The sequence below is a fragment of the Camelus bactrianus genome, chromosome 23 (genome assembly GCF_048773025.1).
Source record: "Camelus bactrianus isolate YW-2024 breed Bactrian camel chromosome 23, ASM4877302v1, whole genome shotgun sequence".
Classification (NCBI taxonomy): domain Eukaryota; kingdom Metazoa; phylum Chordata; class Mammalia; order Artiodactyla; family Camelidae; genus Camelus; species Camelus bactrianus.
The window spans coordinates 31,695,590-31,719,677 of NC_133561.1; the positions used below are offsets into that span (position 1 = coordinate 31,695,590).

A 24,088-nucleotide genomic window follows, 5' to 3' on the forward strand; every position below is an offset into this window, starting at 1 on the left:
CAGCGACCCTAGTCACCAATGGACTTCTCCCTCCTAACTCCACTGCTGTTAACCAGGTGCCAGTTAAAGTTAACGGAATGGTGTTCTTTGTTTTGTTTTGTTTTGTTTTTTAATTTTTGTGTTTTAATAGAGGTACTGGGAATTGAACCCAGGACCTCCTACATGCTAAACATGTGCTCTACCACTGAGCTATACCTTCCCCCTGGAATGGCATTCTTGAGTCCTTTTCTCCACGTGTAAATCTTCTTCCCATATTGAGATTATAAGCTTGAGAAAGGGACTAAGTCGCAAACATACGGTCTATCTGCCAAGCACTAATGCTGCCTCTGTGGTGGTGGCGAAAGCCTGTGGCTGGAGTCAGGTGGGCTGAGAGCTGATCCTGGCTCCATGCCTCCCTTAAGGACTGAGCCTGAGTCCCAAGGGTACTCATCCAGGCTCCCAATCAGAGTTCTTGAACCACTATATGGAAGCTCAAGGGAGGCCCTGCAGGTAAAGAACCCTGCACGCTGAATTGTATGAGACCATGCTCCATAAACTTAACATAAAGCACACACTCCATAGCTGCTTGATGAGCAAGGTGAACTGCCCTGCACAACACCCCCCAGGGTTCCAGCGTCCCCCAAGCTGGGGGGTCTGGAAGAGCAGCTGTCAGCACAGTGAAGCCTGGAGAAGGTTCAGTGGAAAACTGCTTCCCACCAAGGACTCCCCAGGGGACTGAACAGCTCCTATGTGGACAGGGGTGGAAGGGGACCCTGAAGGAGGAAAGACTGGGGCTTCTGGCTGAAAACACCATCTCCTGACGATGCTCCCCGCCAAGACAGAGGAGCAGAAACGCCCCAGGTGAGGCAGGTCTGTGCTGAGCTGGGCCTGTGATTCCTGGATACCAGAGACGGATGGATGACCAGGGAGGACAGACAGGCTGGAAGAGCTCTGAAAGGGTTCACGCCCACAGGGATGGCAAAGTGAAAGGAGACACTTGTCCCAGGGAGACAGCAAACAAAAGGTTAATCCCAGAGTGGCACACACCCACCTGTCCAAGGATCCGCTCCCTCCTCAAACTGCAACATCTGCCAGGAATCAATACGCTGTTCCTTGTGGCAGGTAATTAGGTCAGCTTAGAGGATTTCCCAGGTCGGGAGGGTGGGGGGAGGCAAGCCAACCAGGCTCTGCTGTCTCAGGCCAGGCTCCCAGGTGCTGAGCTGGCCCCTTCCCCCAGGACAGGCACTCACCAAGCAGGCACAAAATGAAGGGGCCCCGTGGGGAAAACGGGAGAAGATGAGGCTACCTACACGCAACCCCTGGCTCACAGGCCCCCTGGATGAGCCCACTGCCCAAGGACTGGGTGAACAAGAGAGAGAGGAGTGGCGAGAACTGAGGCTCTCAGTGAGCATCTATGCACAGGTCAGACAGAAAGGCTGCAGACTGGAGTGAGAAGCAGGCAGCCTAGCGGCAATAAGCAAACAATCTAGTAGCCAGATTCCACTACGGTCAGGTCAGGTCGGGGTTTGAGAGAAACCCAGGAAGCTTGCTTGGAGCCTCGGCCCCCCCACCTCCATACCAAGAAGAGCAGAGAAGAAGCCAATCCGCTTTCCTCTGGCCCACCCCTCTCCAGCCCCTCCCCATCCATCTTCCGGCCACCAACGGAGAGCCAGGTGTGCCTAGAGGATCCTGATGGTGACAGCCACAGGCAGAAAGAGGGTGTCCTGAGAACCCAGCTGAGAAACTCATTCGCACCTTCACCATGAGGATTCCCTTCTCACTCTCCGAGCGGGCAAGCCAAGAGCATCAGTCTTCTCTCAGCATGTCAGTGAGATACGGAGCGGCTGGCATGGGTTTGACACCTCATCAGGAGTGTGCGCTGTATGAACAGCTGTGTTCAGGACACACACACATGCAGCAAACGCCTCCCCCAGACAGAAACAGAGCCTAAAGGACCAGCTCAGGGTTATAAACCCTGTGCTTCAACTGGCTTCATCCTAACTGCACCCCAAAGTAATGAGAGCCGGTTACTGAGCCTTGACTATAAAGAGATGCAGAAAGAAGGCTCTAGGCTGGGGCTCAGAGAAGCCAGTCAAGTCTAAGTGGGGGATATGAGGGACACACACACAGAGGAAATGACCAAAGCTGAAGAGGATTAACATAAAAGAATATAAGCTAATGTGATTATGGGGAACTAAAAGCAATCAATTATCTGCAGCAAATGTAGTGGGGACCTCCCTTCTAATATGGACTTGAAGTATATAAAAGCATTTGTTTTCAGCCTCAACAAAAGAAAAATTAGGAAAGATAATCTGTGTAAAAATGCTATGCAGTAGGTCATTTGGAAACCAAACGTGGATTGTAGATTATCCAGGGTTTGGGCTTTCCACGACATTGCTTCCCGTCTGTTTCAGTGGTCAGAAAAGCAGCAAGCCAGGCTGGGAGGAAGCGGCACGGAGACAGCGTGTACTGACACTGTCACATCATCACATACAGAAGATGCTTTAGGCTAGGTGGGGCCTCAGATGCGTCCCAAGTCCAAGGGCCTTTCCTCTAGTCTAGGTCATTAGTGCCTCTTTCAGACATGTGGCTAAAACTCTGATGCCACTGAAGACACTCTGGCCTGCTCACCCAGTCGAGGCACGCCTACAAGGCCGCGGGAAGCCCCTATGGTGTCACAGCAAAGCTCCCAGGAGTCCCAGGACATGGCCCCAAACTCATCCATCCCCAGAGTGATCTTTGCCAAACGCAACTTTCAGCTGATGGGAGAGAAGGGGCGAGAGTAGTGTCCATCTGGCCACACTCATTTCTGAGCCCCACGGGCAGGCTCTAGCCATGGAGGCCAGAGGGGCAGGCCAACATCCCAGGCATGGGGGCAACTGACCTCTGCTTAAACGCTCCCTGAGACACAGAGCTCACACCACGCAAGGCTTCTCAGTTCAGTTATTTGGGGCAGCTCTAGTAGGATCAGATGATGTCTAAGGCCCCTTCCAATTCTAGGATCCAATGAGTCTAATGGTTAGAAAGCTCTTGGGTTAGTTCGACAGAATGATGTTTTCTGTAGTTCTGACATCTGGACTCTCAAAGAACGTGTCTAATCCCATTTCCAACAACAATCTGCAGGGAAGGGGGCACACTGCGTCCACCACCCACCCCCGTCAAACTACTACCTTCTCCGGTTTTCATGGTGGTTTTCAGACCCCATGCCATCCTAGAATCCCAGTGCGTCAGAGCCAGAGGAAATCTTAGAGGTTGTTCTTGTTAACGCTTCCCATCTTGCTATCTTGTAATCACACCAAGAAAGTGCTAAAATGATTTGGTTATTTTTGCATATTTTTCAGTTTAAAAATATGCCATTTTAGATCAGGTTATCATTAAAATTTTTATAAAGAGTAGTTTTAACACCAACTTTAATAATGATTATTACCTGCATAAATTCAACTCTCCTCCTTCCCAATTTAGCAAGTGGCATATCCTGTCCAATTTAGCTCAGGTTAACTAGATAAGAAAAAGCATTACTTGTTAACACATTTTTAGATGGCATATTATATCATGTCAGGCCTGGGGATCAAATTATAGTGTAGCAATTTAATCGAATGTTAAGGTATAGTCAAAAGCTGCTCTCACATCATAAAGTTGGAAATTCTTATCTTGCGTGCTTTGTAAATTTGAAATTTTGTCTCTGCAAGAGAGAAACGTTCAGACTAATCTGCATGCACTTCTCTGTTATAGGTGTAAATAGTGTTTATTTCCAGTGAATGAAAATCCACTTTAGGGATAATTATCACTTTTTTTTGAGTACTAGAAACATCTTGATGTGCTATATAAAAATTCTGGTTAAATGAATACAATCTGGTGAGCAACATCTTCAGGCACATTTGTAGGATTATTACTGTGCGCCTCATTAGCTCTGTGAAGTTCCATATGTGTCCTGTCTCCACTCACAGTCCATTGTGGATAAACGAAACAATAGATGACTAAGAAAAGCAAAGTGAAACTCTCAGGGCAAAACCAGCCCTGCAGTCGGCAGGGTCCAGCAGAGAACACGGCACCTGCTCTCAAAGTCCTCACACCCCACGCACCAGGAGAGCCCCAATCTGTTTCATATTAAGGAGGGAAGCATGGAGTAAGGATCTTAACTGAGTAACAACGGACAAGAAGTCAGACGACATCAGCCATCCGAGAGCCCCCAGAGGTTTCGAATCAGGCTAGGGAAGGAGTCTTGTGCAACCATCACCCCACCTACTGCTGCACGGAATTTTCTGATGAAGAAGCTGAAGCCTAGAGAGGATGACTGAGCTGAGGTCCCCTGATGAGTCAGAGCAGAAGGAGGCTTGGCATCTGGCCTCCCGACTCAGAGCCCTCTCCTCTCCCTGTGCACCCAGCAGTGACAGGGTGACTCCAAAGTCCATTGGAGGGTGAGGCCCTGTCAACGGAGCAGACAGGAGGAGAGGGGGACATGCTGCGGCAACACAGACTGACAGACTGTCCTGTTGGCCTGGTCCCCCCACGCAGCACCAGGAGTGGCCCTTTCCCCACAGGAGACACTTGATAAGTGGTTCTTGGATGAACAATTGAAATTGTGGGGGGGAGGGTGGCCAGGATTTGCACTCCTGCCCCTATCCCTCAGCCCTGAGTCATGCTGCGTCTGCTCCTGTCCCCTTTCCACAGAGCTGGGACAGCTTCTGTCTCGTTAAGAGAGCAGTCCCTCACCCCCCAGCTGCTGCACTTCCCGGAGGACAAATGGACCAGGACATGGTGTGGTCTTAGACCCTTCAGGCTGCCACAACCAAACACCACGGACGGGGTGGCTTAAAAACAACAGACTTCTCACAGCTCTGGCAGCTGCCAGTGTGGTCAAGTTCTAGTGAGGACCCCCTTCCAGGTTGCAGGCAGCTGCCTTCTCTCTGTGTCCTCACACAGTGTAAGGGATGAGCTAAGCTTTCTAGGGTCTCTGTTATAAGGGCACTAATCCCATCCATGAGGGCACCACCCTCGCGACCTAATCACCTCCCAGAGCCCCTATCTCCTAACACCATCACTTTGAGCATTAGGTTTTCAACATACGAAATTCTGGAGGGACACAGACTCTCAGACCATAGCAGGCCCACCGTTGCAAAAATGAAAGAGTTGGATTAGTGGTTGTCCAAGTGCAGCCCTTAAACCAGCAGCAGGAGCAGCACTTGTGAACTTGTCAGAAATGCACGTTCTTGGGCCCCATCCCAGAACTCCTGACTCAGAAACTGTGGGGGTGGGGCCCAGCAACCTGTGTTCTAAGAAGCCCTGATGAGGCTTAAGTCTGAGAGTCACAGAGCAGCCCGTGTTTGGTCCCTTGCAGCTCTGACAGTTTCTGCTTCAGCCTGGAGAGTGAGATGGTGCGCATGACGACGGTGGGATCAGCAAACACTGGCAGAGCTCGGGCAGCACCATGTACCCTTCTGAACACTTCATGTAAAATGACTCAATGCCCAGTGGAAGCCGATCTCCGTAGGAAGACTCAGGCACAAATAGTTGAGACTGACGAGCCCAAGAATGGGGCCGCATCCTTCCACTCAGTGGCTGCTGCCCTCTAAGCCTTGCTCATGAGCCCCAAAGGGAGGCCTGAGAAGCAGGCTCCAACTCAGATGTGTGTAAACACCCAGCATTTACCCAGCCAACTGGTCTCCCTGGGGACACACCTGACCTCAAGTGCTCTAGGACTCTCTTCCCAAAGCGTCAAACCTGACTTTTGTATTTTGAACAATGCAGGCCATTCAATAAACAATGGCCTGCACGGTGTTACTGCTGATTATTTGACTTATTAACAGTGGGGTGGGGATGATAATGTTTCTAAGCTGCAGGTAAAGGTCAGAAGTCAGGCTGTAGCACAGGGAACTATATTTAATATCTTGTTAGTAACCTATTTTGAAAAAGAAGATAAAAAGGAATATATGTATGTATATGTATGACTGAAACATTATGTTGCACACCAGAAATTGACGCAACATTGTAAACTGACTATACTTCAAATTTTTTTAAAAAGGGGAAAAAAAAGAAGTCAAGCTGTAGCTGGGACCACCAGTGAAATATCCTAAGAAGGACCCTGTCCTTGTCCTCTGTCCCCAACAGCCAACTTCTAGCAATGACTCTCAAACCAGAATAAGATCAACTGAAAACATAAACATCAGATCTTAACAGTTGTTATTTCTAAGTGACTAGGTTTCCTTATTTGTTCATTTGTTTCAAATTGTATAACTTTTACCTTTATAATCAGCAAGCTAACATTTATGAAATATAAACCATGGATTCGTGTGCTTTACTGTATGCATGTTTTACTTTAACACGATTTACAAAAAATAATGACGAAGGGAATTGTAGGATTGCATCCAACCCACTGGGTCCCGCTGAGCCCTGCTAAGAGGCAGTGTCAGTGCCTGGACAGAGGATGGACGAGGACAGGGTAAGTTCCCAGACTTCCCTGGCTGGGGTTCTGGGTCCCTCAGTCTCAGTGTACCCCTCTGTGATTTGGGGAAATGATCACTGTTTCCAGTGGGTTAATGGGAAGACAAAGGCAGAGCCAGAAGTGAGTCCCAAGGCCCACACCAGCCTCCACCTGGCTTTGTATTCATGCGCTTGCCAGCATCACAGCTGAGACTAATGCAGTTGCGTTCCTCTGGCTCTGGAGGGATCCTGTGAGCTTCTGCCTGCCTCAGAAGGAGACAAACCTGACAACTCCCACCACCACTCCTTGCCCCCATGCCTCCTGCTCACAGGAAAAGCAGCATCTGGGGAGGTGGCAGCACGGCCATGGGGCAGCAAAGCTGCTCTGTTAACAGACGAAGGCAAGACAAACCAGGGCTATGAGCCGGGAGACTGGGTTCTACTCCTCGCGTTGCCATTACGTTGCTGTCCAGCTTTGAGTGAGTCCCTTCCTCAGGCTTCGTCTTCCTCCTATGCAAAGTGAGGGGCTTGACATAACTTGACATAACCCCAGGGTCTCCCCAAGCTCAGATGTCTAAGAATCCCACGAGATACTAAGGTTCCCCCATAACCAAGGAACCCATCAGCTGGTCAGACCTCTGCCTCTTCTTCCTCCAGCAGGAGGGAACAGGGTGGTGGTCAGGATTACAGTGGACTTTCTTGCGGGGAAGGATCTTCTCAGCATTCAGACAGCATGAAGGTTAAGAGCTTAGGGGGAGGGTATAGCTCAGTGGCAGAGTGTGTGCTTAGCATGCACGAGGTCCTGGGTTCAATCCCCAGTACCTCCATTTAAAAAATGAATAAAAAAATCTAATCCCCCCCACCAAAAAGAGCTCAATCAGATGAGTCCAACTGGAATCAGAAGGATCTGAGTTGAGGCCCCACCGCACAGCTCACTAGCTGAGCGACCTCAGAGAAAAAACCCATCAATCTTCCTGTGCCTCCCTTTCCCTGCCCATAAAGCAAGGCCACCAGAAATACATCATGGGTGAGTGTGGAATAAGACATCTATTAAAAGCCCCTAGCTCACAGTAAGCTCTGAATATCTGGAAGCTGTCATTATGATAACCTCACTCTTCTTCTTACTGCTGCTGCTGCTGCTGTGACGACCATAACCAGGGATGGGGGGAGGTCATGGGCTACTAATGCCTAGAACCCATGACCACAGCACACCTCCTGTCCTCCCACTGGTGGCCAGGTTGATAACCAAGGTCCATTAACACACCCGTGCAAGAAGAAAACCACAGGGGCTCCCAAAAGACACACATCAGTCCTGAGTTATCTCCACTAAAAAACGAGCCCCCTGTAGAGAAAGAAGTCTGCTTTTCATGGGGCTTAACACCTTCCTGTCCCCCACCACACACATGCATGCACGCACACACACAGCCAGCAGTCTTCCATCAGTACCATGGAGAATCCTAGGCTAGACTGGGCCAAACGTTGAGCAGGTGCCAGCTGCCCAGCTGTGGCTGAATATAGGGCTCAGAGCAGCCCACACAAAACAAATTAAAACTGAACAAGCAAGCTAGCCAGCAGCCACACAACCAGCGGTGATGCAAGAAGACAATGGGCTGTTCCCAGGCATGGCCACCAAGTCCCGTGGCTGTTGAGACCAGGACTTGAAACCCTGCCAGAGCTGGGAGGGTGCAGGGATGATCACATGGTGTTCTGGGCCAGAGATGCTTGAACGGGAAAAGGTCTTGCCTTGGGTGGTGGCCTGCCCTCCCTCCCCCACCTCGGGATCCAGGGCTGGCCTTACACTAGCCACCAGCTGAGACCTGTGTCACAGGAGAAGACCAGGAGAGAGCGAGACGAGGAATCCACAGGCCAAGGGTCAGGAGGGAGGCAACTCGGCTTGGCTCTGCCCTGACTCATGCTGCTTCCTCCCCGGGTCCCCCAACTCTCTACATTTTGGTTTTCCCACGTCTACAGTGGAAATACCACATTAGCTCAGTGTATTGACCTGGTGTGGCAAGGGTATGATAAGGATACAAGTAGATTATAGGAAGCAAAACAAGGAAACCAAAGTGGCTTCATATGCGAAATGGACCCTCATACCCTGGCCTGATACGTGCATCTCACTTCTACCTCTGTTTTGTTGATTTAACTTTATATTGGTTTCCTCACTGTGTCTGTGCCTCAGAAAAGTCATCCCTTTTGGCCCATCATCCTTTTTCTCTATAGATGAGGCCGGCATGAAATTAGGAAATCAGGGCTTAAAGGCACTAGACTGTCCATTTCTTCTGAATTACCCTCCCTCCCCTTTGGAGACTCTCCCTACTGAGCTCGTTAGGGGCACAGAAAGAGTAAGGCTCCATCTTTCAAGGCTCCATCCTAAATCTCCTCCTTGAGTCTCCCAGGCTCAAGATGAAAATGAACTCTCTCTCAGACTCCAAGAGCTCTGTGGTCCAAACCATGCCTGTGCGTTTATTCTTTATCACCTTGTGTAGTTAGCGGTCTTCACCACACATGGATGCCTAGTGTGCTTGCTCAGTTAGAGTGCGAGGTTTTTGAGGGCAAAGAGTGCCTCTTCTTCTCCACTGTAATTCTCACAGGACCTAGCACACAAATGAGCACCTATCTGAGGCTCAGAAATATCGTTGGTTGCTCCCCAAAGCCGTTAGGTGTCTTGACTAAGGCAGGGCAGGAAGCCACCAGGAGGAATTGACGGCAGGGAAGTCACAACGGCTCACTTTCGTCAGCCACTTCTTATTTGCTCGGCTTTAAGCAAAGAAATTCATGTGCATTATCTAAACTAACCTTAACAAATCCATGCAGGATAGGTACTATTTAACTCCCTGGTTCATAGACGAAAATTAGTGAAGATTTAAGTCATTTGCCAAAGATCACTCAACTAGTGACTAGAGAGACAGATTGGAACCCAGGCAGTCTTGCTCTTGTACACTTCTGCGTCCCAGACCAGATGCATGCCCTTGGGCATCCCACACTGGGAACGGAGGAAAACAGACCTGGGAGGGCAGAAAGAGGAGAAGGCAGATGAATGATCTGGAGCAAAAATAGTCCAAGCCAGCGGAATATCTTTAGCCACCACTGAGTAGTCCTTGGCTTGTTTTGGTCTGTCCCCAACATGCCAGCATCTGGGCTGACCCCAGATGACGTCACCAGCCCATGGAGGAACAAAGCATTCTTGCTCTCAGAAGCCCCACTGTAACCTTTTAGGATGCCATCCCAAAGCCTTCTCTTTATTTTTCAAGGTTTAAGAACACAAAGGAAAGAGGGGATATGCTCAGAGAGGGTTTTCCCAGTTTGATGCAGAATGGGGCCCTGACCCTCGCCTCCCTCCTGCCCCACATCAGCCTTCCAGAACCTTCCAGAAGGGCCCAGCCACACAGCATTCACAGTCCTGTGCTGCATCTCCTTTCACCTTGGCTTCCCCCTAACGTGCACATCTCACAGTCCCCAGCTGTCAGTGCGGAGTGGAGGCCCCCGCAGCTGTGAAGGCGGCTAAATGTTATAGGAATAGAGCCAGAGACCTGAGGCCCCACCTGCCAACCCATCCAAGTCCCAGAAGCCCAGCAGACTCATGCCAATCCCTAAACTACCAGGGCAGGTTGCCCTGGAGTAGCCGTAGTCCACGGGAGTGAAAAGATGAAGCACAAAGACCCCGACCTCTACAGTCAGATGGGATGTTTAACAACGTTAAATGACACAGACAGGTCGTGGGTGGCCAAGCTTTCGGGTGACGGGATGCATTTTCAGCCCAGGCCTAACTGGAAGTCTTCATTCCCATAAGAGGGGCAGCAAGCTGACCATGCAGAGCCAGAGACAGGAAACAGAACTCAACACTAGAGATTCTTAAAGAGAAAGAGAAGAAGAAAAACCCAAATATAAAATGGGTATTTAGCAGAGACATACTGAAGCAACACAACGGATAAACTGTTTGTACTTAAAAATAAACTTTGAACAATTCATAAAGTTTAAGAGCATTCTGGATGTTGCAATACTGGTTCTGATGCAGGAAGCTCAGCACAGAATTTCAGGGAATACGTAAGAGAAAAATCAGCCAAGTTAGAACGCAGCAAGAGGACAAATGTGGGCCAGATATGAACAGAGAGCCAGTCATTTCTCAGTGAGGAGCATCAGAAATTTGTACCCAAAGCCCACCACGGGATACCTGCAGCATCTGCGCGGTCACGCTTGCTCCCGGTCCAGTGAACTTGTACAGTTCTCTTCCTCAGTGTGGATTCAGTTAGTCTCAGCTAATACCTGACAAGGTCCTGAGTTAACGAAGTCTTCCAGGTAAAGACAGACAAGCATCTGGACTAGGCGGATCCCTCCAGCGGGTCAGACCATGCAAACCAATCCTCCCTCCTCTTTTACTGAGCAGCTTAGCCAGGCTGACTCCTGGCGGGATGTGCCCTTGTGACATGGGCAGCATTGCTGAAGCTGGTGGGCGGGAGAATAACAGACACTGGGACCCCCTCCCGGGCCTAAGTCTATTGGAGGAGACCCCTCTACACACACCATGGGATGGGAGCGTGAGCACCAGACAATGAAAATATTCTGCTGATGTTCCACCTGCAGATAAAGGGAGGCTCATGAGATTGTTCCCTTTGTGGTTCCCATTTTCTTTCAGTACCAGAATGAAAGGTAAGCTTAGGTAAGCAAAACAGACGAGAGCTGGGTTCAGTGGCTCTGTCAAGCAGGGAGGGGATGGTGGGGACAGATGGTGACTCTTCTACAGGGAAGGCGTCACAGCCTCTGCCTTGGGGCCTGACAACAACTCTAAGCAGCGACTCTCCAGCGCCATGGTGGCCAGGACTCCTGTACCATCAGACCCATTCCCTAAGTGAAGACTGGAGTTTCTGTGATGCCCAGGTTCTTACTTCACTCTCAGCACACGTGGCTCCCAGACAAGAAAGCTTCTCAAACAAGGAGCTGTCAGCCCGTGTCAGAGCCCAGAGCTGCCCGCTTGGTAGTGAGCCAGGATGGGGAGACTTTGGAGTCAGATCTAGTTCCAGCTCTGTCACTTGGAGATATCCTGCTTCAGGACCATTCTGAGCCCCCATTTGTTCCCATGTGATGGAGATAAGAACACCCAATCCAAAGGTTGTGACGAATCAAGGAGGTGATAAAAGCCAACATCCAGCATAGCACCTGACCCAGAGCAGGTGTCCAGTGGACAGCTCCTCCCTTGCCCCTTGCTGCTCTGTGGACAGAAGCATGCACCGTGGGATCTGGGAGGGTCTGTTAGAGCAGGGGTTGGAAGACCAATACCGAGAGCTTAGCCAGCTGCTTTTAAAATGAATCCCTGCACAATCATTTACCTGCACAACACGAGCTCTTACAGAGCCCTTTCTCCTACATTACTCTGTTCAAATTGTCCTATTTGGTAGGCACGTTATCCCCATTTCACAACTGAGAAAATTAAAGCTAACTTGCTCTGGTCCTTTTAGATCCCTAATTCGTCTGCTCTTCAGACCCCTAATCCAGTGCCCTTTCTGCCACCTCACACTGGAACAATCATCCATTCAATGTCTATTTCTTGAAAGTTTACTACATGCCGGGCATGGTTCTAGGCACCAGGTGCCCACCTTGGCTGGTTCTGGGAGTTATAACTGGCCTCCTCTAGACCAGCCACATTCTTTGGTCGCTCATGGCTGATGGTACATCCCTGGGAGCAGTGGCCAAAGGGATAGAGTGAGCCCACCTGCCGAGTGAGGACTGCGGCGGGGCAGGGCTGGTGACACGAGACATTCTGTGCCCTCGAGGCTCTTAGTCTCCTAGGGTAAGGACGGAATAGCCAGGTGAAAAGCAGATCAGCTTTTATCAAGCCCCTGCTGGGCATAAGTCTCTGTATGTGGTACTGTGGGGGAGAAAAACCATCCAGACAGCCAGTGGTTCTCAGCCTGGGCTGGACATTAGGATCACCAGGAGGGCCTTTAAACACTCCTGTGCCCAAATCCAATGTTCAGAGATCGTGATTTATTTGGTGCAGAGTGGGCCCCAGCATCAGCATCTTTAAAAATCTCTGCCCAGTGAGGCTAATGTGTTGCCAGGTTGAGAACACACGTGTACGGCCTTGCCAATCAGAATGTGGTTTGCTGACTGGGAGTACTGGCATTACCTGGGGGCTGGTTAGAAATGCAGAATCCAGGCCCAGTCCAGCCCTGCTGACTCTGCCTCTGCACTTTCACAAGATCCCCAGTGACTCATGCACGCATGGAAGACGGAAAAGGGCAGACTCCTCCCTGTGAGTCAACCAGAGAAGTCCCTCCCCAGCCCCAGTAGGGAGATGCAGCCCGCCTGCCCCCCACCAGGCAGTGCACACCCCTTGGGAGCAGAGCAGGGGGCTCAGGTGACTGTGGAGAGCCACATCCTTAAGCTCAGCTTTTCCTGTCTCCTCCAGATCTGCACCTGAGCCTGCATCACAGATCTGCACGTACAAGAGCTGCCGGAGTCCAAACGAGCCCCTCCTGGGACAAGGACGGAAGCTGAGAGCGGACCCTGTCACCATTTAAGTGACAAGAAGGAAAAGGAGTTCCTTCCCCCTTCACAGTTTTCTCCCACTCCCCCCACCCCACCCCCCAAGCGCTCTTCACCACAGAAGAGGCAAGCTCAGGACAGCAGCGCCTCAGCACAGCCCCCGTGAGACAGCGAGCTGCCTGACCCACCATAAAGGCGGCACTGTCACTGCAGGCATGGAGGTGGCTGGTACCAGCGCAGCCTCATGAAGGAGGGAATCCTCGAGAGATGGCCAGACAGAGACACACACATAAAACAGCCCCTCCAGCATCCTGCACCCCTCCCCCAGCCCTGTATCCTGCCACCACTTCGGTCTTTGTTTCTGTCTATCGGTTGTGTGTGTGCGTGTATGATTTTTCACACGTGCCTGCCTTTGCTCTCCCATTAGACTGAGATCAACTATCCCCGGCTCCTCCTTTGTCACTGCCCACAGTACCACGTACAGAGACTTTTTCCCAGCAGCGGCTTGATAAATATTATTTGTATTCATGTGCACACATTTTCTAGGAGTCAGACCCACAGCTCCAGGCTAACAAAGAGCTACTCACAAGCAGGCATTTATTAAGGATTACTATCAGAACACTGAGATTCTATGAAAGAAAACTGTACGGCATGGCTTTAAAAAGCACACACAATCTGGTTTAGGAAACCAGACTTCTACATAGCAAGCCTAAGACCAGAGACCCAGAAAAACCAAATGTGTTTAGGGTAAGGTTACAGAGATCTCTGTGCACTGGCACATGCCAACACATGGAAATTTCTGCCCCAGTCTTTTGGCAGGTTATTGTTACTTGTTTATTGATTGTATTTTAACACATTTCCCCACTCTGGTACCTCTACCACTGACCCACACCTCATCCATTAAACGAGGTAAACAAGATGAAATGATGCCTTGAGTCAGAAAGGGAGATAGATCAAGACCATGAACTTCACTCTGCTGACTGTCAGATGTGCTGATATAACAGCAATAATCTGTCCCTCACTTCAGCGCAGAGTCAACTGTCCAGGGCCATACACATTGTGTTGCTGGCCCACTCAAGGCTCCAAAAAGTCTCAGATCAGGTCCTTGGGACCAGAGCCAGAATCCAAGGAGCCTTCTCCCTGCCCTTGAAAGGAAAACCGCAGTGCATCATGTATGGTTGTTCTCACTGGGACAAGTAAAAAGGGCACAATTCACAGCCCAGGAGCAGACTTTCAGTTCACATTCAGCATGGGGTTTTTCTCCAGCACTGTGTCAAATTCATCCCCATCCAGAAGTCCATTTTCACCCCAAGTCAAAGAGGCTTAGGTATGAGGGCCAAATGACAAGGATTCTGATGCTAGAGCTGTGCAGTTTAATACAGCAGCCACTAGCCACGCATGGCTATTAAAATTAAATTAAATTAAAAGTTCACTTCTCAGCCACATTAGCCATATTTCAGTCCTCAGTATCCACTTGTGGCTAGTGGCTACCATGTTGGACAGTGCAGATACAGAACATGTCCATCATCACAGAAAGCTCTATTGGACAGCACTACTGTTGATCATTTAGATGTTTCATTTGAAGCAGAGTAAGGTCTTCTGGGAAATTCTGTTGCTCCCTCCATGTGTGCTGGAGAGGTTTTAGGTACTCTGAAACATTGAATAGAAAGAGTACATTTTCACAACGAGAAAAGCAATGTACTGGGATACTCGTGTAAATACAAAGACTCTAAGGCAGATTTTACAGGGCTACAAACTGGGTCATTTTAGCATGCATATGTGCACACACATGCTCTCTCCTCCTTAAAAGGGCCATTACTCGTTTCCCCCAACCCAAACTTTTGCTTTCATCACAAGGACTGTGAAGTCAGATGCTGCAAACTGATTCGCTGCCAGAAAGCCCACATGCTACCCAGTCCTAGCCAGAATTGTTTTCCAGATCCCTTTTGGGTGCTTCTAAGCATTCTCTGGCTTTACCTTCTAACCTGGCATCACTGGGAGAAAAATCTTTCAGAGGGCAGGTCAGGACCCTGGACAGCAGCAAGCTCCCTACCAGTGCCCAAGAAAAAGTTTCAGGATTCCCCCTTTCCCCAAACACTCCAACAGAAGGAACTATCCCCAGATACCATTAGGTGCCTATGAAGGGATTTCGCGTTCAATTCTCCTAACACCACAATCTTGTCTTCAGAGCAAGAGCGAGCTCAGCAAAAGAGCTTCAAATGCTCCCCACCAACTCCAGGACAAAGTCCAACTCCTTAGTCAGAGTCAAGAGTCTCTGGAGTCTGGTCTCAACTGGCCCCCCAAGATGCATTTTCCACTGTCCCAGCCTGGCCAATTCAACGCCCAAGCATACCTTCCTTCCTCTAAACCTCTGATTACGCTCCCTCACCCCACCAGAAATGTCTTTTGCTTAACTTTATCCATTCAAATCCTACCAGTCCCTAGAGACCCAGACCAGCTCCTGATTCTCTTCAAAATCTCCCCAAAGGACTTTAGTCTACATTGGTATCTTCTCTTCTCTGACACCCCAAAGGATTTCTAGTTTAAATCTTGCTTTAGGGAACTTAATTACATATCCTCTTGTACAGTCACTAGGTTCTTATGTAGTTTTTAAAGTTCCTAGTGGTCTGGTACGTGGAAGAACTAGCCCTGCCTGCAACTAGCCATGCAGCCATAAGCAAGTCATGCCATCCTTCTTTATCTCCATTTCCTCTTAATCAGTAAAATAATGATATGGGACTAAACCATCTCTAACATTCTATGAGTTGAAGATTCTCTCAAGACAAGTTGCCACCCAGAAGTGTGCTATGCACAAAATAGAGGCTTCAAAGACTAACTGCAGATGGAATGAATATTATGTAAAAACAAGCCAAGGCTCAGCTCAGGGCTGGGATCAGCCAGAGAACTCCGATTTAACTCCCAACATGAGTCGCAAAGGCTTCATTTCCATTCAGCCTGTGACGATGATCAGAAAGAGCTCCAGTTTCTGTCCTTGCTTCATCAGCATAGGAAAATTGCCTGTGGCTTCAGAGGCATTTTCTTTCATAAAGAACATGTCACATCCAACATGTGGAAAAATACCACACAATGGGTATCATAACAGTGGCATTGTAATAATGTCTGCCATACAAACACACATGGATAGGCCAGCCAACACCTGACAGCAATGTACTAACTCCACTGCTAATTATGCACAAGCCCAGATAAGTCATGGAAAATAACAAACAGCATCGTCTTTGCTGGTGCCCCCAAATAAAACTCTGGCTAGTCTCTCACAAGTCAAGAATTTCCAAGCGGGAGAGAGAATTGACTTAAAATTTCAGCTCAATATTGTATTTCTTGTCAGAAATGACAGTTATAATACCTCCTCATGTTTAAAATTCTATTCTCAAAGCATTCAGTTTATGGATTTATATACAATTCAGAGTACGGATCTATATACAATAGGATACAGGGATGACTCTTTCCCTCTTGCACATGGAGAAATTAAGGCCCAGAAATGTTTAAAAACTTTTGCACTACAAATAGTGATCACACTAGAACCAGAATCCAGTTGGAAGAATTTCAGTAACATAAGCAGCATGCACACACAAGGGCACATGCACAGGTACACACACACCTTCAGAGAACTCTTAATCATATAAAGAGACGAGTTATGAAACTCACTGACCCTGGAACTGGAAGATTCCACAGAATATTTGCCCAAAAAAAGCCACTGCCAAAGCAAATTGGCCAGCATCAGTAAAGAAGCAGGAAACTCTCATTAGTGGGGAAAGTCCTTGGAATTCCTCTGCCAGCCATTCATTCTCTTCCCAGAAAGTCACAAGATCCGAGAACAAAATTTAGTATCTGGTCAACCCACCCCAATTGGCCTCAGCTGGATCCAAGAAAGTGAACTCAGCATGAAGGGCAGAATCATCCTGTCCTGAACCCTTCCCCAAGCTGATCGTCCCAAGTGCTCAGAGGAAGAAAGCAGTGAGACCCCGCTTTAGGAGAGTGAAGGCTCCAGCACTCAGGGTCCTCTAGGATCACATCTCAATACGCTGTTCCAGACACGCCCCTCACTACCAAACAACATGCACCCACCTCCCGAGCCATGCCGTTTATTCGTCCTGACTCAAACATCCCCTGCGCATCCCTGCCTTTCAATCTGCTCTTCCTCCAGCTGCTCTGATTCTTAGGTCTTCAAGTCTTGATGTCTCAAGACTCATCTCAAGTACTTCCTCTTGCAAGAGGTTTTTCCAGGTCTTCGAAGTCCTATGTAATCTCCTGTCAACCTTCAGGCATTTACTGTCTGGAATTAGCAAATATTTCTTATGTTTGAACATATATCTCTTATCTCCTCTGGGGTAGAGAGAGACAAGGTCTCATGAGGCTCCAATTTGCTCTAGAAGATGGTGCAGTACTCCTTACCCACACAGCAGGTGCCCAAAAAATGTTTAGTGATGATGACGAGAAGGATAAGACTTCTCTAGAGGGTCATGTCACCCAAGGGCAGAACTTAGTATGCAACTGCATACACAGAGTTGGGTGGGGCGGGCAGAAGGAGCTCAAAAGGGAACCCATCTGGTGGAAAACAGCCCGCACAGCCTTCCTCCGCCGCCAGGGCCAGGGGCTTCCTCATTCTAGGACTGAGTCAGAAATCCTCCCTTCCTAGCCCTGAGCCACTGATCCCAAGCTGTTTATCTCGTTAACTCTGTTTATTGTGATCCTGGTAAGAGGTTCTGAAGCCCTCCAAGCCCCTCTCTAATTAAATTCATTAGAACAGATTGGAGCTTTCTTTCTGCATCTCAGAAAAATTAACAGCACGATTAGCATCATAATGATGGGGAGAGGGGCTGCCAGGGAGGCCTTTCAGGAGGGGCTGGCCCAGCCTGGGAGGGGAAGAGTGAGGAGGAGCAGGTGAAGGAGAAGGCAGATGCTCAGGCAGCTGCTTCTCGGAGGAGGGGAGCCACAGGGGCCAGGAGGGGATGACCCACCGGGCCCTAGGCACTCCCAACTTTTTCATGGCATGGCTTTTGGGAAAGGAAAGGCAAGACAAGAAATTAATCAATGACATAATCCCAGAGATACGGGCTTCTGGGACTAGAGACTTTCAGCAATCTTCTAGCTTTACAGAGAGAGAAACATATTTAAGCTCTGTTAACTGTGGAGCCAGAAGTAAGACATAAGCCCCTCACGCTCTGCGTGAAGATGTACTTTTATGTAAGAATTTACTGCAGGGACCTGGGGAGAGCAGGCAGGGTGAGGCATGTCACTTCTTCCCTGAAAAGCCTGAACCCCCTCAAGTTTTTGCTTATGCCCCTGGTGGGTGCCCTCATCTAGAAAACTCTCATCATCCCTTCCGTTTTAAAATTCTACCAATTCTTCAAGGCTAAGGTCCATTCCTACCCCTCTGTGTAGAGCAGCTAGCATGTGGTGAGTATTTACTGCCAGCCTGGGAGGGTGTGGGGCCCTTCACTGCCTTATTCCATTTAATCCTTGTAACAGCTCTTCAAGGTTCATATTAATACCCCCATTTTACAGACTGGGAAACTGAGGATCCTCAGTAAGTGAAAGAACCAAGATTTGAATGCAGGTCTGTCAGATGTCAAAGGCTGAGAAGTTTCTACGGTGCCATGTCACCTCCCTGACTCCCACAGCCACACTGAGGCATCACTCCTTCCCTTGGAATTTTACTGTCCAACATCTTACGTTACGTTCCAAGAGTTTTCACATGTCTCCATCTTATTTCCCCTACTTGAAAGCAGGAACCAGATTTCTGTATTCTTCAGAAGGTACTCAAAAATGCCTGCTAACTTCTAACAGATTTCCCTAGAGAGCCTTGCACAAGTGGATAAAGCATTCCAGTCCTACCAGGGGCAGTGAGCTTACAGGACAGGAGCATGGAATTTGATGTCAAAGTAATATAGGTTTAAATTCTAGTTCTGCAACTTACCTGTTCTACAATCTTAAATTACAACCTCTCTGGGTCTGTTTCATTGTGTGTAAAACCAGGATTCTAACAATACTTTTTTTGTAGGGTTAATCCTTATGAAGATTAAATGAGAGGATGCATATAAAGCACATAGCAAGGTGCCTAGCACATAGTAAGCGCTCTCTAATGATGACTATTGTATCATGTCACTTTTATTTTTCCTGACTTGTCTCAAAACCTAAGGAAAGGAGGCTGGTGTAAGAGTTCTCAAGCTGGCTGGCACAATCTGACCAGGTCAGCAAAGATGTCAAAGTGCCTACTCAAGCAGCCAGCGCAGCCGTTCGCTCCCAGAGCCCTCCTCTGCAGCCCCAAGGACCAGGCCGTATGCATGTAACATCTGCCCTTGCAGCTGGGCTTGGTCTCCAGCTGGGCGTTTGGAGTAAATGCTCAAAAGTTTGACATCAGGCTGCTTGAGCCAAAGCGCAAGTCCATCCAAACAGTGCGGTGCAACCACCCAGGTCCTGCCGCCCACCGGGACCGTGAAGCTGTGCTCCTACAATGCCAGGAACCCAGCTAACCTCTGTTAGAGCATTTCCTGTACTGAATTATAATTTGTTTTTCATTTCTGTCTCTCCAACTCGACTTACATGCTTAGTTCCTGGGATACATCCCAAGGGTCCGTACACACTAATGAAATGAACTACATCAGATGTGTGGGGAGGAGGGGGCTGCTCCGAGGGTGAGGCTGGGCGCCTCTGTTCTTAGGCTCCTTCCCAGTTCAGCTGGGTGTTTGTGGTGACTTGTGCTCAAGAGCATAACTTCTAAAGGATCCCCCATCACCACGCACCTCCTCTCCCCTACCTGGACTTCTCTGACGACTCCCATCTGACTCTAACCTCCCAGAACTCCAAGGCCCTTCCACACACACCAGAACTCACAATGTGTTTCCTCACCTGGTTTCTGAGCACATACTTGTGCGTGTCTTTGCTGTTTCCCCACCAGATAGGAGCTCCTGAGGGCAGAAACTGGGCTTCTTTCCTCTAACTCACGTTGACATTCTAAGCATATTCTGACCACACTTTGCCCCTAAAATGCAAGTGCTTAGGAAATGGGAATAGGAGAGTTAAGCAGCCTCACTCTTGTCCCAGAGTTCCTCCCATCAGGCTGAAGCAGTACCCAGCAGGGTGTAGCTACACCAGAACCCTCTCTTCCCCCTCAAGCCGGAGGTCTGGTGACATCTTGCATCTCACCTCCTTCTTCACAGTCAACTTCAGGGTCAGCCCTGAGCCATCACTCTGATGGCATCTCCTAGCTGCAGAGGAGGGGGGACTGATGCCGCGAGAATGAAAGATGCTGCTGTTCAACATCCCTGTCCCCATGTCTGCACTCAAGCTTATCTGTGTTATTTGTCTGATTTCTTGTCTCTCTTCCCCATGACACTGGCAACTCTGAGAGACCCTGTCTTACTTTTCATCTCTGCGATCCAGCACCTAGCAGAGCAGCACTTTTCATTAGCAGTCGCTGAGTGAATAAATATGTAACGAGCCTTAAATTCTTCTCATTTCCTTCCTCCTTCTTCCCCGAGGCCAAACAGACTGGGTACTGAACTTCTCTGCCTCTCTAGAATTTCTTTTTTTTTTTTTTGAGTGATGATCCTCCCACCCCAGCTCTTGGATGGTCTTGGAGAAGAGTGGCACCAGGAAAAGGGAACACATTGCAACAGAGTGATTGGAGCCTTGGAATCCTGTCTCTCAGTCACTGCAGAAATAGGGCCCTCCTCTGCACCTCCCTCCCTCCGCAGATATCCAAAGCCAGAACCCAACCCCCAGATATCAGCCACCTCCTCAGTGTGCCCCTGAGAGATCCGGCCAGTGAGCATGGTCTGCGTCAGCCCACAGGGAGCTAGCCAGCTCTCGCTCCAGCTCTGCAGGGAGCTGGCTTCCCTTTCTGAGTGCCTCAATTTATCCCTGTGTAGCCTTTGTGATGTCAAACAAGGGATGAGGGGTGAGATTCATTGCACAAAACTGAGAAACACGTACATTGTTATCAGAATCCCCCATTTAACCCGAGCCCCAATCAAGCATTTCAACGTCAGAACCCTAATCCAATCAGCTCTCGACAACGGCTCCAGGTGATGCGTCCTCCCTGGACCAAGAATAGCAGGCAGACCTGGGAGCACTGATGCCAGGAAGGCTCCCCTCCCTACCCCCACTCATGATGGGAGGGCACGGAAGGCTGACAAAGCAGAGGACAGCCAGTGCCCCAGCCGCACACCACCCGCCCTTGCTGGGCACTGCCTGAGTCCCATTCAGAGTTGCTGCTCGTGAGCTGAATCAGGAGTCCACTCAGATTTTAAAGTGAGGGAGACTTGAGGAGAAGGGACAGGATCCGTCAGCAATTTGCTCTTAACCTCCAATTTAAGCCTTGGGATTTTAGCTAAGGTCCCCAGGATGGAAATTGGGCTGCCATTCGCTGTTTCACGGTGGCAAACACAAATTCTGGGCTAAGTGTGAGTGAGCCTCCTCATCTGTGTTATTCTCTGTCTCTCTCTCTCTCTCTTTCTCTCTCTTTCTACATACACACACATACACACACACACACACCCCTTCAGCTGAAACCAAACACAAGAGGAAGAAATTACTCTCTCAGAAGTGCCAGCTCTGTCAGGACAAAAGGTAGAATGTATTAGATGCCCGGTAGACCCACCCCCCATCTTCAATTCTTCCTGCCACGCAATTCCACCAGATCCAATCACCCCCAAACCAGGGGGAGATAGGTCTCTGCCTTGCTGCTTCTCCCTGCCCCCTGCTCCCACAGCTGGTATGGCCCCGTCCCCAGGGGCTCCCACTCTCCACACATATTTTCCCTGGGCTTCCCCTACTTATGTCTCAATTTTGGTGGGTTCTGAACCAGCCAGTCTCCAGCTCCACACAAACAGTTCAACTCCTGCCCAACCAGGTCTCAAAGCCCTGTGGTCTGCCCTTGCAGGAGATTTGACAGGGGCGCAGCAGGGCTCATCACATTTCCAAGGGTAGATAAAACACACCAAGCCCTCATCCCAGGGAGACAGACAGACAAGAAAGGGGCATTGTCACCCACTCCCCTAACTGAGGAAGAGGGTATCTGCCCAACACACACACACACACACACACACACACACACACACACACACACACACACACCACTGCCAAATGCCAAGGAAGGAATCAGGAGCAGAACTTGGCTCTGAGCAGGAGAGGGGCTGCCATGGGGACCAGAGTCTAGGTGATTCAGCACTCTGCCCACTCTCAGCCCAGCCCATGGGCCACTCATGACAGCTCCCGATGCCAAAGTGCTGACTTGGAGGCTGAGGAAGAATCCTTTCTAAAATCCCAAATTCTCCAGCCCTTAGTGGGGCTCCTCTTCCAGGCCTCTGCATCCCAGGGCTCAGATCAAGACCAGGAAGAGAATGCTCAGCCATCTGTTTGGACCCTGCCTCTTCCCAATCCTGGTTTCCCTATGCTTAATACCTCCTCCCCCAGTCCATCTAGGAAACAAACCTGAACTAGGGGCAGAGGGCAGCTGAAGAAGAACATAAGAGAGGCCTGCTAACACCCAGCATCCTTTGCCCCCAAGCCATGAATAGGATCAAACATACAGAAAAAGGTTATAAGTGTATTCTGCAACAGCGAGTACACAGGGCCTTCAGAGCCCTACGCCTCCCAAGCAGGGAAGGAGGGCCCAGTGGCAGGTGAGGGGATTCAGCACAAGCCGTGTGACTACGAACAGCACCAGGAAGGGCAGGTGGGGAAGGTGATGGGCGGCAGGCCAGCTAAGAGCCAAGGGGAAGAAAATGGGGTTCCTGAGACGGACTATGGTGGAGAGGAAACCAAGAGGCAGCTGGGAAGGGGCTAGGACAGGGTGTGCAGAGGGGACCTGGGAAGGATAGAAACTGTGAAGGAGCTAATGGAGAGTCAGGCACCTGGAGTGATGGGGGTAAGAGCTGGGGACCAGAACAGGGAGGGCAAGGAGAGGGGCCGATGTGCCAGGCAGGAAAAACAGAAGGGATGGGGTCATACAAAGTGGGGTGTGGAGGTAAACAGGTAAGGGCAGGGCTCGCAGAGGAGGCAGGCGCAGGAGGAAAGGGGAAAAGAGTGAGGGGGCAGGAAGGGGGAGGGGATACGGCCAATGAGACAGAAAAGGTGTTGGGGCGGGCAGGGGGTTGGGAGCTGGATGGGGCAAGGTCCAGACAGGGACATAGGATGGATTCAGGGCAGGTAACGTTGTGGAGAGGAGGTCGGGGATGTGGGTGGAGGGGGATGGGGACAGGTCAGGGGACGGAGACGGACAGAGGAGGGCGGGAACAAGGGGGTGTCGCTGGATGGGTTTCCATGAACCCCGTCCTACCCCCAGCCCCATCTCGCCGGTGTCCGCGCTCACCTACCTGCGAGGGCGAGGGCTCCGGCCCTGGGCGCAGTCGGCGCTGTGCGCTGCCGGCGCCGCCGCTTCCCCCGCGTCCGCTGCAGCGCCTCTCGCCGCCAGCCGCCGCATTAGGGCAGAGACCAGCCCGTGCGCGTCCCCGCGAGCCCGGCGGCCCCGACACCCTGCGTGCGCGCCCCCGCGCCCCTCCCTTCGCGCGCCGAGCGAGGACCCGGACTGAGGAGGAGGAGGGCGGGATGCTCCCACGCCGCCCCGCCCCGCCCCGCGCGTTGGGGGTCGGTTTGCAGAGCCTGGACCGGGAAGAAAAGCGCCTCCTTTCTTTTCTCACCGACCCACGGGCCTCTCTGCGGACTCGCGTTGAAAATGAGAATAACTAGTGCCCGTTTCCGTCCGCTGAGCGCCTACTGCGCACCAAGCACACGGGAGGAGATGCGCTGGAGACCCGGGGTATCACGTGTTTGTCCTGTATGTGCCCTTCCAGTATCAGACTGTGACTTCTTGGGGGCAGAAATTTGTCGGACAGCGTGTTCCCGGGGAGACTTGCTTCTGATAGCCTCTCCAGGAACGTTTGTTGATTGAAGGGTTGTTGGGTCCCTAATTGGGGATGTGAGAAATGTGACACCTGCTGGGGGTGGAATGGTCCCCTTTTAAAAATGGGAAGTTTCATCTCCCTGAAGGAGGCTCAGGCCTTGTCCCAGCCTTGAGTTAAGGTGGAAGAAGCCCAGGACTGGGAGGCTTGAGGCCCAAGGGCCCCTCCTGACTCTGTGACTCTCTGACGTGGGTAAGACACTTCTTTGTTGGGTCTCAGTTTTCTCCACTGAACAACGAAAAGTTGACTGGATGATCGCTTCAGGTCCCTTCCAGCTC

The 24,088-nt window shown here is 50.2% G+C and overlaps 1 protein-coding gene across 5 annotated transcripts in view; it reads right to left on the reverse strand.

The window, feature by feature from the left end:
• Nucleotides 1-23,357, reverse strand: part of NFASC (neurofascin) — a 175,470-nt gene extending 152,113 nt beyond the window's left edge. For all 5 annotated transcript variants that reach the window (XM_074351986.1, XM_074351984.1, XM_074351982.1 and 2 more), the window contains exon 1: nt 23,226-23,357. In XM_074351986.1, the coding sequence (XP_074208087.1) occupies nt 23,226-23,332 (107 nt within the window). In that variant the 5' untranslated portion in view covers nt 23,333-23,357. The remainder of the gene's footprint in view (nt 1-23,225) is intronic.
• Between the last annotated feature and the right edge of the window lie 731 nt (nt 23,358-24,088).